This window comes from Pelobates fuscus, chromosome 2 (genome assembly GCF_036172605.1).
Source record: "Pelobates fuscus isolate aPelFus1 chromosome 2, aPelFus1.pri, whole genome shotgun sequence".
Taxonomy (NCBI): Eukaryota; Metazoa; Chordata; class Amphibia; order Anura; family Pelobatidae; genus Pelobates; species Pelobates fuscus.
In genome coordinates, this window is record NC_086318.1 from 430,470,981 (window position 1) to 430,483,166 (window position 12,186).

A 12,186-nucleotide genomic window follows, 5' to 3' on the forward strand; every position below is an offset into this window, starting at 1 on the left:
CTAACACGCCGTCATCAGGAGTAATAAGCCTCTACCTGTCTCCATGCTCGTTTATATAGGGATTGTTGCAATCAACTTGAAACACTTTACCACTGTGTGTAGTTCCTGCGTGCGCATCCGATCCTCTGATTGGTCAGAGGATACCCTTGTTGATTGGGCTATGTGTCACGTGATCGGGATATTTGACGGGTGCACACGTGGGGATGGGGGAGTGGTCTGGTCACGTCACATGGTGACACGCTTATCCGTCATGGTAAGACCACCCACATACCCTCCCATTGGTGCACACGTAAGGGCAGGCGATCGCATACAGGGGGAGTGATTCAAGTCGCGTCATATAATGACGCTGCTGTCAATCATTTGGAGTCTTCCCTTTTGCGGCTAGATCTATCATGATCGCCGGACGGTGACTCCACCCCCTCTCCTGTGCTTGGTCCCGATCTTACTGTATCCCAGGTGATCTGGGCTTTATGTAGAAGATCCCGAAATGTGTCATTTTAAGCATGACCCAAGGCAGTGTTCAGTCACTATAGTGTCAATCTTACAGATCGGGTGTTATACAGAGGGTCCTAAAGTGTCCCCATTGGTATGACCCGAAGCAGTGTCTAACTACTATAGTATTTAACTCACAATTAGAATATTATAAAAAGGGGGGCTTGAAATGTGCAGTTTTGGTATGACACCAAACAGTGTGGATTGCACCCTAGCATAAAGAGGGAGAGGGAAAGAAACTTAGTGATGGAGACATTTAAGAGTAAGGGCACAGCTTATCAGTCTCTTTGCCTTTCAGGCTGATGGGTGACACCCATAAATTCCTGAGGCTGTCAGATTTGCTGAACCCCATACACAATCCCACATCACACAGTAATATACATCTAAATAACAGTGACTATATACAAGTGTTCAACCTAATATGTACAAAGGACTTGTAAGAGATGTCCCTAATTATATATTACATCCAAAAAGAGAGTAATCACAAAAAAGCAGTAAATGAAAACCCCTCATTCAATCCTGCGGGAGAAAGGGTCTTTAATCTATAGATCCAGTACGACTCACGTTGACGTAACTTAGTGTCCCAATCACCTTTTCTTTGGGTCTGAGGAATATGCTCAATTCCCATAAACCTCAGTTTTTTAGAGGAATTTGAGTGATGTATTCTCAGGTGCCGGGATATGGGAGTTTCTAAGGGTCGCCTAACTGAGTTTACGTGTTCCCTGATCCGTAGTTTAAAGGGTCTAAATGTTTTGCCCACGTACTTGATGCCGCATGAACAGATGAGTAAATAAATCACCCCCTCTGTTCTACAGTTAAAAAATGACCGAACAGGGAACACCTCTGTATAATTGCTGTCACTGAATTCTTTGGAATTCCTTTCCATGAATTCACACGCACTACAGTGCCCGCATTTATACGACCCTTTCGGTAGATAGTTATGACGTTCCATTTTTCTGGGTGCCAGATGACTCTGTACCAAAGTGTCTCTGAAATTTCTCCCCCTCCTCGCTGTAACTGATGGGAAGGGGGTAATTACATTCTTCAGGTGTGGGTCAGATTTAAGGATCGGCCAATAGCGCTTGAGTGTATCCATCATGTAATCCCACCCAGCGTCAAATGTGGCGATACATCTAATCAGTTTCTTGTCTTCTACTGATTGTATCTTCTCATCAGTAAGAAGTGTATCCCTGTCAGTCTTAATGGCTCTAGCATAAGCTCTACGTAAGACCCTATTTGGGTACCCCTTGTCCTTAAAAGCCCGCCTTAATTCCCAAGCTTTAGTCTTAAAGTCTTCCATAGATGAGCAGTTACGTCTCAATCGAAGGTACTGGCCGATTGGGATGCCAGCCTTGAGTGGTTTTGGGTGGTAACTAGTCCAATTAAGGAGACTGTTTGTAGCAGTTTGTTTTTTAAACAAAGTTGTTTGTACCCGTCCCCCTTCCTTGATCGTGATAGTAATATCAAGGAAGTTGATTTGGTTACCACCTATCTCGCTGGTAAATCTTAGGTCAAAGTCGTTTGTGTTCAGGATTTTGACAAAATCCTCGAAGTCCTTAATAGACCCCGTCCACACAATTAGGACGTCGTCGATGTACCTTTTCCAGAATGCTACTGACTTTGAATACTTCCCTAAGTGTGGCACCTTAAGGGTTTGATTCTCCCAAGTTCCCAAGTAAAGGTTAGCGTAGGACGGGGCACACGAAGTCCCCATGGCTGTCCCTTTAATTTGTTGGTAAATGGTGCCATTGAACAGAAAGATATTTTTAGTCAGTACCATTCTGAGTACATCCGCGACAAAATTGACATAGAGGTTTGAGGACTGAAGTTCTTGTTGTAAAATTGTTTTGATATTATCAATGCCCTTCTGGTGTGGTATAGAGCTATACAACGATTCCACGTCCAGACTGCATAGTACTGCTTGCTCTGGTATGGGTATGTCCTTCAAGAAATTTAGCATTTGCTTAGTATCCCTTATGTGAGAGGGTAATCTTGACACTATGGGGGACAGGATTTTGTCTAAGTAAATACTCAGGTTTTGGGTCAGGTTGCCACATCCTGACACGATTGGTCTACCTGATGGATTAACTAAAGACTTGTGGACCTTAGGTAGGCTATAGAACGTGGAGAGTACTGGCTGTTTAACAAACATGAAGTCAAATTCATTCTTGGTAATTAGTTTGTCTACTAGGGCCTGGTTCAGCAGGGTTTTAATCTCGATAGAGTATTGTGAAGTAGGATCGTGACTAAGAACCTGATAGGTTTCCCTATCGCCCAAAAGGCTCTGTGCCATTTGGATATAGTTAGGTCGATCCATGAGCACTATATTCCCACCCTTATCGGATGGTTTGATTTTTACTTCTAAATGCTGCTACTCCTGTTGTCTCTATCCAAGTCAACGGCGCTACTATCACCTCTACCTCACAGGCTCGCTGCCTAGGGGTTCTTTTCGATTCTGACCTCTCTTTTACTCCCCATGTCCAATCGATAGTCAAATCCTGTCGCTTCCAACTCAAGAACATAGCGCGCATCCGCCCATATCTAACGCCAGACGCGGCTAAGATACTGGTTCATGCTGTTGTTCTCTCTCGCCTCGACTACTGCAAGCCCCTTCTCACCGGTCTTACATGTTCCCAGCTTGCACCGCTGCAATCTATAATGAATGTGGCTAAGAGGCTTATTTTCCTGTCCGGAAGCACCTCCCACGCCTCCACGCATTGTCCCTGCATTGGCTTCCAGTTAGATATAGGGCCCAATTCAAAATTCTGGCGCTTGCTTACAAATCCCTACATAATGCTGCTCCAACATACCTATCCTCCCTCATACACAAGTATGTCCCGTCGAGACCCCTGCGCTCAGCCCAAGACCTACGCCAATCCTCTGCCCGGATCCCCACGCTCGCCTTCAAGACTTCTCCAGGGCTGCACCTCTTCTGTGGAACTTCCTTTCCTCCTCAATCAGACTTTCACCCAGCCTCCACTCCTTCAAAAAATCTTTGAAAACTCACTTCTTCATTAAAGCGTATCAATTAAACGTTCAGCAGGTTTCTCATCCCCCACCCCATGACTCCTTTCCTGCAACTGTCAAAAATGACCTACAAAGCACTCAATAAACCCTTCTCTAACAAACTATTTAATTCCCCTACTTTAACCCTTTGTGTCACTATACCCCACTCCCTCTAGCATGTAAGCTCATTGAGCAGGGTCCTCAACCCCCTCTGTTCCTGTATGTCCAGTGGTCTGATCTCAATTATGTGTCTGTTAGTCCACCCATTGTACAGCGCTATGGAATTTGTTGGCGCTATATAAATAATGAAATAATAATAATAATAATAATTCTCTCAGATATTTTATTAAATATTCAGCGTACCAACAAAACCAGGTTTTAGGAGTATACATGGCACCTTGTTCTATGTATTTTAAATATTTATTATTTGAAGAAAAAAAACAAAAATAAAAACAAATGAGTTCCTTTGGAGGTTTTTCCTGTATAATTTAGGTTGTTTATTTATAGCCAGGAAAGCAGAATGACACTACAAAAGCATTGATTTATTAAAATCCAGGTCATCAAAAAAAAAAAAAAAAAGAAAAGAAAAGAAAACTGTATCCCCAGTATCGCTGGACAAGCTGTATGCTACAGAACTATTTGTACAAAAACAAATCTTTGGAGATTAATTATTGATACAAATCATGAAGTTTAACAAAAGGTGAGGAAAAAACAAAAACCCACTCTCTTCGCAGCCTTCACCCCCACCCCCCCCACCCCCACCCCCCCAAGATTATAGAGCAGACATTTTGTTTTCAGATCATTTTATTTATTATATATACACACACATTTTAAATAATCGTATAAAGCTAGTCTAATATTTACAATATGGGACCAGTCAGTTCATTTAATGTCTTGAATGTATTCAGATTTATTTTGGAAGATAACGAACTCCATTCATTTCTGCGGAACGATCACATTCCCCTGTTTAAAGAACAAACAAGTAGTATAGGTTTCATAACAAATTCGCAAAGTACATCTGTCTCTTTCTGTCTCTCCTCCTACCAGGGCGGTCAGGTTATGCAGTATATGAAAGCCTCGGCCTGTCTGAAATCAATGGCCACTACATTCCCTGAAATTTGTATTCATGATTCTGCCAATAATGGTATGGTGGGAGAGGAGCTGGGAAAGACAGTATGAGTCTGTCTCCCCGGCTCCTCTGCTGGCATGTCTTTGTTGGGGAAATGTTGAATTTATTAAGGCAGCTGGTGCTTTGAAATATAAGACCCAATAATCTGAGGCAGCTCTATCACCAAACCTAATCCTAAAATAATCGTGTACCGACCTACCAAGTCACATGATTTAACACTGGTTTATTTCAGTCCTTCAAATTTCCTGAGCAACTAGGGCGATACCCAGTGTCAGGAGGACTAAGGGAAAGCGTCACAAGGGCGCATGCATTATCTGTGCTATTGCTGCTCTTACAGTTAAGTCATATAAACCTATGTACAATGTCGTACATATCGCGGTCGCAGCTGCGACTGGACCAGTTGGGTGGCCCATGCTGTTAGGGCCACCCGATGGTGCTGAATTTCCAGGCGGCCCCGGTCAGCGCTGTGGCGCTTTAACAGTGCGACTGAGGCCCCTGTGATGACATTACCGCTGGGAGGAAGTGACTGACCGTCCCAACATACACCGAGCCCGCGTGGGAGGAAGAACAGGGAGTCAGAGAGGGAACTCTGACTCCCACCAGCCTGAGCCACCACTGGACCCCAGGGAAAGTCACCCTACTGCACCTAAGATAGGAAACAGGAGGGTGACAAAAATGTTGTAGGTCTGTGTCTGTGTGTATGCCACTGCTTATGTATAAGCACTAAAAACAAACAAAAACAAACACAAAGTAGCTGAACTGGAAGCATAGGTCAGCATTGATCAAACTGACTATTTTTACCTTAAAGGGACACTCCAGGCACCCAGGCCACTTCTGCCCATTGGAGTGGTCTGGGTGCCAACTCCCACTACCCTTAACCCTGCAAGTGTAATTATTGCAGTTTTCATAAACTGCAATAATTGCCTTGCAGGGTTAACTCCACCTCTAGTGGCTTTCTACTAGACAGCCACTAGAGGGCACTTCCTTGTCTCTAGCACAGATTTTCTGTGCTAGAGCGTCGCTGGACGTCCTCACGCTGTGTGAGGCCCTCCAGCGTCGCTCAATTCCCCGTAGGAAAGCATTGAAAAGCATTAGGTCTGGCTGGATCAGTCTTGCCCACCGGCTGACGTAATGCAGAGGAGGAGCGGTGGCGGAGGAAGAAGCAGCGACATGGGACATGTCGCTGCCTCTGGTAAGTGACTGAAGGGGTTTTCACCCCTTCAGCAACCGGGGATTGGGGGGTGGGAGGGAGAGGGGACCTGCACTGCCAGGAAAATGGATTGTTTTCCTGGCACTGGAGTTTTCCCTTTAAATATGAAATTCTTCTTTGAATTACTAAATGTTTAATTTTAGTAAATGACCCTGCATTCTGACTGTATTTACTTGGGCAAATTAATAAAACTTTCTTGGGTTTTAATTACTATAACGAATCTAAAAAAATAAAAAAAAAAAAAATAAAACCCATGGTACAGTGTTTCAGTTATTCTGGATACAAATTGCATTTCCTAATGGTAATTTTAGCAATTTTGAATCTCAGAAATTGTGGTCTGATAATAATAATTCATAAAATATTATTGTAGTACCTGTTTGGTATCATGTCATATATTGATCTCAGCTGGACATCACCATCTGCATCCACTAAATAAAAGAAATACAACATATATTAAGGGGAATATATAAAAAAATAAATTAAAAAAAATAGCAAACTTTTTTGCTAATTATTACTACATATTGTAAATATTGTTATCAATTTGCCACTATGCAATCTATTCAAAAACCTACCAAAGTTTAACTGGATAATTAGCAACTTTTGCATTATCTTTGTAATTTTAATTTGAATGTTTAGTTAAAATGCCATTATAATTCATTTCTCTTCACGTTTATCTGGGGTGGCTGGGGTGGGAGGTCCTAAAATAACATAAAATGGACAAGTAGATCACTGCCTGCTTGTAGCCCTAACTATTTACACCATGCTTCCTTCCACGAGAAAAGTTCTGTTTCTAAGCTGCCAAAAACAAAACAATGGGACGTAGAAAATAAAATAAATAAAAATAGGATGGACGATATAGATGGGTCAAATCACAACATTTCCGTACCTGTTCTCCAGTTAGATACAGACCTCTTCCGTCTCTAGTTAAATTCTTGAAGACCCCTAGTGAGACACAATGATTAATATTGTTTGAAATATAGAGACATTACAACCGTTAATCCTCGTTATTTTACTGTTACATCATTTACAATTGTCAAAGAATTGCAGATTTGATAACTTTTTCTTATAAATCTGTAATAGCAGAAAAAACTATTGGATTCTATTAGAATATCTGTGTTCAGTTGAAACCTTATTCCTGGAACTACCGCTCCTGCCTCCCTCGTGCCCCCTCTCCTTTTATTTACTTACCTGACCCCAGTGCTGATGTCCCTCGGCGCACTGGGTCAACGCTCCGTACCCTCCTACGTCCCGTGACTAGCGGGGTCTAATGAAACAATGCTTTCCTATGGAGAAAAAGCATGAGGACGTCCAATTCATCCGTTTCAATTAAGGAAGCCCTCTAGTGGCTGCCTGGTAGACAGCCACTGGAGGCAGACTTGGAGCTGCACCAAGTGCAAAAGGGTCACAGCACCCAGACTACTTCAATTAGCTGAAGTGGTCTGGGTGCCTACAGTGAACTACAACACCCAAGATTCATTGAATGAAACGCATAGCCAGGGAATCATGGGAATTGTAGTTCAAAACATCTTTGGGGCTGCAAAAGATGCAAAGGTTATTGGGTAAAGGGGTATTCGAATAATTGACATTAATTTACAAGGAAGCACAAAGACACATCGCTGGTAAAAGCAAATAGATGGAGGACCTTATAAAACCAAAAATAAGACCCCAAAATTTCAATATTTTCCATTCAGATTTAAAGAGACACTAAGCACCAAAACAACTGTAGCTTAATGAGATGGTTTTGGTGTATAGATCATACTCCTGCGGTCTCACTGCTCAGTTCTCTGCTATTTAGCTATTCCATTGGTACTGGAAGCATAGCCAACTATTCCTTTATCTTTAAACAGTCACTTGGATTCCTGACAACTCTCATATTCGTAAATAACCCTGAAGGTAATGATACAGATACAAGGGATTGAAATATATGGATGTTTGCAGAGTTACTGCATTGTATTGTAAGACGGGGATTGTTTGTTTCATAGTCTAGGAATATAAGATGAGCTACATATATATTGAAGATAAATTAAAATTTTACCATAGCTTTTCGTATCAAAATGGCTTAGAAAGGGGTAAAATGCTGCCACCTAGAGGTGACTGAGGTTATTCACGGTCAAGTGTCAAGAATATAAAATGAATTCGAAGTAAAGGTAACATTTTAGCCAATTATAACTAAATTGGAAAAAAAAAACAATCCAGATCAGCTATATTTTCATCAGTTTAAATTACATTCAAATCCCAACAGTTTAAATTACATACAATGCCAACAAATCACACATTATTGAATAACCCTGTGTAAGTTTAGATTACGGGTATACGTTGCTTATTACTGAGAAAATGAAACATTGAGGTTTGACTGTGATAGATATATATCATATACATACACACAGCATACAAGATCCAGCACACTCGCTCATCCACTAAATAGCAATTTTAAATCTCACAGAATTTTTTTTTTTTTTATTAAAAAAACCACTTCACCTAAGCAAAAAATAATGGGGGTTTGGTTACAGTATACGATCATATATCACATAAGCAGGACACAACATCAATGTACCCCATTCTTGGCAGGCCCTACTCTAGTAGGATAATGGCCGCACTTATATGATTAATACACTTACTTGGGAAACACTTCCTCCTGGTGCTCTCTGCTGGTCAAGATTAAATAGGGTCCTGTAATGAGACACCTGTGACAGGGGGGGTGCCAAATCAAGGAGTTGGCCTGTACTACCAAATGTATAGGGTGCTGCTGGGGCCAATTCATCCAACATACAGGATCCAGTGGACTCGCTCATTCACTAAACAGCAATTTAAGTCTCACAGAATGTAATAGTTATATTTAAAACTAGAGATGTCGCGAACATAAAATTTTCCGTTCGCAAATGGCGAACGCGAATTTCCGCAAATGTTCGCGAACGGGCGAACCGGGCGAACCGCCATAGACTTCAATAGGCAGGCAAATTTTAAAACACACAGGGACTCTTTCTGGCCACAATAGTGATGGAAACGTTGTTTCAAGGGGACTAACTCCTGGACTGTGGCATGCCGGAGGGGGATCCATGGCAAAACTCCCATGGAAAATGACATAGTTGATGCAGAGTCTGGTTTTAATCCATAAAGGGCATAAATCACATAACATTCCTAAATTGTTTGGAATAACGTGCTTTAAAACATCAGGTATGATGTTGTATAGATCAGGTAGTGTAAGGGTTACGCCCGCTTCACAGTGACAGACCAAACTCCCCGTTTAACGCACCGCAAACAACCGCAAACAGTCCATTTGCACAAACGCAAACTCCCCATTTGCACAAGGTTGGATACCAAGCTAGCCATGTCCCGTTCCTTGTCCTCACTGATGTCATTGAAGGTCTCTTCCTCCACCCAGCCACGTAAAACACCAAGGGTCCCCGAAAGGTGACAACAAGCCCCCTGGGACGGCTGCTGTGTTTGGTCTTCCACCTCCTCAAAGCCACCTTCCTCCTCTGACTCCTCTTCTTCAGACTCCTCTCTCTGCATTACCTCTCTCTGCGTTATTATAAGTTGTGTTAAGTAGTACTATTCCTATCAGTTTAATCCCTGTTACGTCCCCTATCAGGGGACATGTATATGGCATCGATTTTAGGAACCGGGAGATGGAAAAAGATGCTTGGTTGGTCCTCCTACTTCAAATTTGGGGCACTGTGCGTGTAATCTAATGTGCCACCAGATAGGTGTGGTGTGTTAAGTAGTACTATTCTTATCAGTTTAATCCCTGTTACGTCCCCCTCATCAGGCCTTTTTTAGTCGAATGCACTGTCAGTCCCTTCGGGATCCATCCCTCATTCATCTTAATAAAGGTGAGGTAATCTAGACTTTTTTGACCTAGGCGACTTCTCTTCTCAGTGACAATACCTCCTGCTGCACTGAAGGTCCTTTCTGACAGGACACTTGAAGCGGGGCAGGCCAGAAGTTCTATCGCAAATTGGGATAGCTCAGGCCACAGGTCAAGCCTGCACACCCAGTAGTCAAGGGGTTCATCGCTCCTCAGAGTGTCGATATCTACAGGCGAGGTAGTCTGCTACCTGTCGGTCGAGTCGTTCTCTGAGGGTGGACCCCGAAGGGCTGTGGCGATGCGTAGGACTTAAAAAGCTCCGCATGTCCTCCATCAACAACACGTCTGTAAAGCGTCCTGTCCTTGCCGGCGTGGTCGTGGGAGGAGGAGGATTACTTTCACCTCTTCCCCTGTTAGATTCCCGTTGTGCTGTGACATCACCCTTATACGCTGTGTAAAGCATACTTTTTAATTTATTTTGGAACTGCTGCATCCTTTCCAACTTGCGGTAATTCGGTAACAGTTCAGGCACTTTCTGCTTATACCGGGCGTCTAGTAGCGTGGACACCCAGTACAGGTCGTTCTCCTTCAGCCTTTTTATACGAGGGTCCCTCAAGAGGCACAAGAGCATGAAAGACCCCATTTGCACAAGGTTGTATGCCGACCTACTCATGTCCCGTTCCTCGTCCTCAGTGATCTCACTGAAGGTATGTTCTTCCCCCCAGCCACTTACAACACCACTGTACCAGATAGGTGACAACGAGCACCCTGGGATGCCTGTTGTGGTTGGTCTTTCTCCTCCTCCAGCCACATTCCTCCTCTGACTCCTCTTCCTCACAATCCTCTTCCAGCGTTGCCGCAGGTCCAGCAAGCGATGCTGATAAGGCTGTTTCTGGTAGTGATGGTGACCACAACTCTTCCTCTTCCTCTTCACGCTCATCTACGGCCTGATCCAGCACTCTTCGCAGGGCACGCTCCAGGAAGAAAACAAATGGTATGATGTCGCTGATGGTGCCTTCGGTACGACTGACTAGCTTTGTCACCTCCTCAAAAGGACGCATGAGCCTACAGGCATTACGCATGAGCGTCCTGTAACGTGGCAAAAAAATTCCCAGCTCCACAGAGGCTGTCCTAGCACCCCGGTCATACAAATAGTCGTTAACGGATCTTTCTTGTTGGAGCAGGCGGTCAAACATTAGGAGTGTTGAATTCCAACCTGTCGGGCTGTCGCAAATCAAGTGCCTCACTGGTATGTTGTTTCGCCGCTGGATATCTGAAAAGTGCGCCATGGCCGTGTAGGAACGCCTGAAATGGCCACACACCTTCCTGGCCTGCTTCAGGACGTCCTGTAAGCCTGGGTACTTATGCACAAAGCGTTGTACGATCAGATTACACACATGTGCCATGCACGGCACATGTGTCAACTTGCCAAAATTCAATGCCGCCAACAAATTTCTTCCGTTGTCACAAACCACTTTGCCGATCTCCAGTTGGTGCGGAGTCAGCCACTGATCCACCTGTGCGTTCAGGGCGGACAGGAGTGCTGGTCCGGTGTGACTCTCTGCTTTCAGGCAAGTCAACCCCAAGATGGCATGACACTGCCGTATCCCGGATGTGGAATAGTACCTGGGGAGCTGGGGGGGTGCCGTTGATATGGAGCAAGACGCAGCAGCAGACGAGGACTCAGCCGAGGAGGTTATGGAAGAGGATGGGAGTAGGAGGAGTAGAGGAGGTGGCAGCAGGCCTGCCTGCAAGTCTTGGCGGTGTCACCAACTCCTCTGCAGAGCCACGCATTACATGCTTGGCAGCCGTCAGCAGGTTTACCCAATGCGCAGTGTAGGTGATATACCTGCCCTGACCATGCTTTGCAGACCAGGTATCAGTGGTCAGATGGACCCTTGCCCGAACACTGTGTGCCAGACATGCCATTACTTCCTTGTATGGTAAAAGCTGGCGGGCTAAGAGTTCAGACAAGCCAGCTGTCAGATGCCGGGCAAGGGGGTGACTTTGTGACTTCTTACGCTCAAACATGTCCTTGACAGACACCTGACTGTGGGCAGATGAGCAGGAACTGCTCAAGGTGAGAGACGGAGTGGCGGATGGTTGAGAGGGGGCAAGGAGGACAGCACTGGTTGACGTGGCTGAAGATGCTGGACCAGGAGTTGGATGGCGGCTTTGAGTTTGTGTGCTGCTTGTACTCATGTGTTGATCCCATAGGCGTTTGTGATGTGCGATCATGTGCCTTCGCAAAACAGTTGTACCTAGGTGGGTGTTGGACTTCCCACGACTGAGTTTCTTTTGGCACAGGTTGCAAATGGCATCGCTGTTGTCAGAGGCAAACACACAAAAAAAATGCCACACTGCTGAGCTCTGCAATGATGGCATTCTGGTGGTGGCAACAGCATGCGTTGATTGGCGTGCTGTCTGGCTGACCCCGGGTGCCGATGCATGCTGTCTGACTGTGCCACTAGCTCCTTGCGACGACCTCCCCCTGCTTCCAACTCGTCTCCTCCTCCACTCTGTCTCCACATCTGAACTTTC

General features: G+C 44.4%; 1 protein-coding gene across 1 annotated transcript in view; it reads right to left on the reverse strand.

Annotated features, from left to right (window-relative positions):
- Positions 1-4,284: 4,284 nt before the first annotated feature.
- LOC134586032 (calpain-13-like) overlaps positions 4,285-12,186 on the reverse strand; it is a 127,891-nt gene continuing 119,989 nt past the window's right edge. The window contains exons 23-25 of the mRNA XM_063441536.1: positions 6,724-6,779; positions 6,211-6,265; positions 4,285-4,461 (exon numbers count right to left, since the gene is read on the reverse strand). Of these exons, the coding sequence (XP_063297606.1) occupies positions 6,239-6,265; positions 6,724-6,779 (83 nt within the window). The 3' untranslated portion in view covers positions 4,285-4,461; positions 6,211-6,238. The remainder of the gene's footprint in view (positions 4,462-6,210; positions 6,266-6,723; positions 6,780-12,186) is intronic.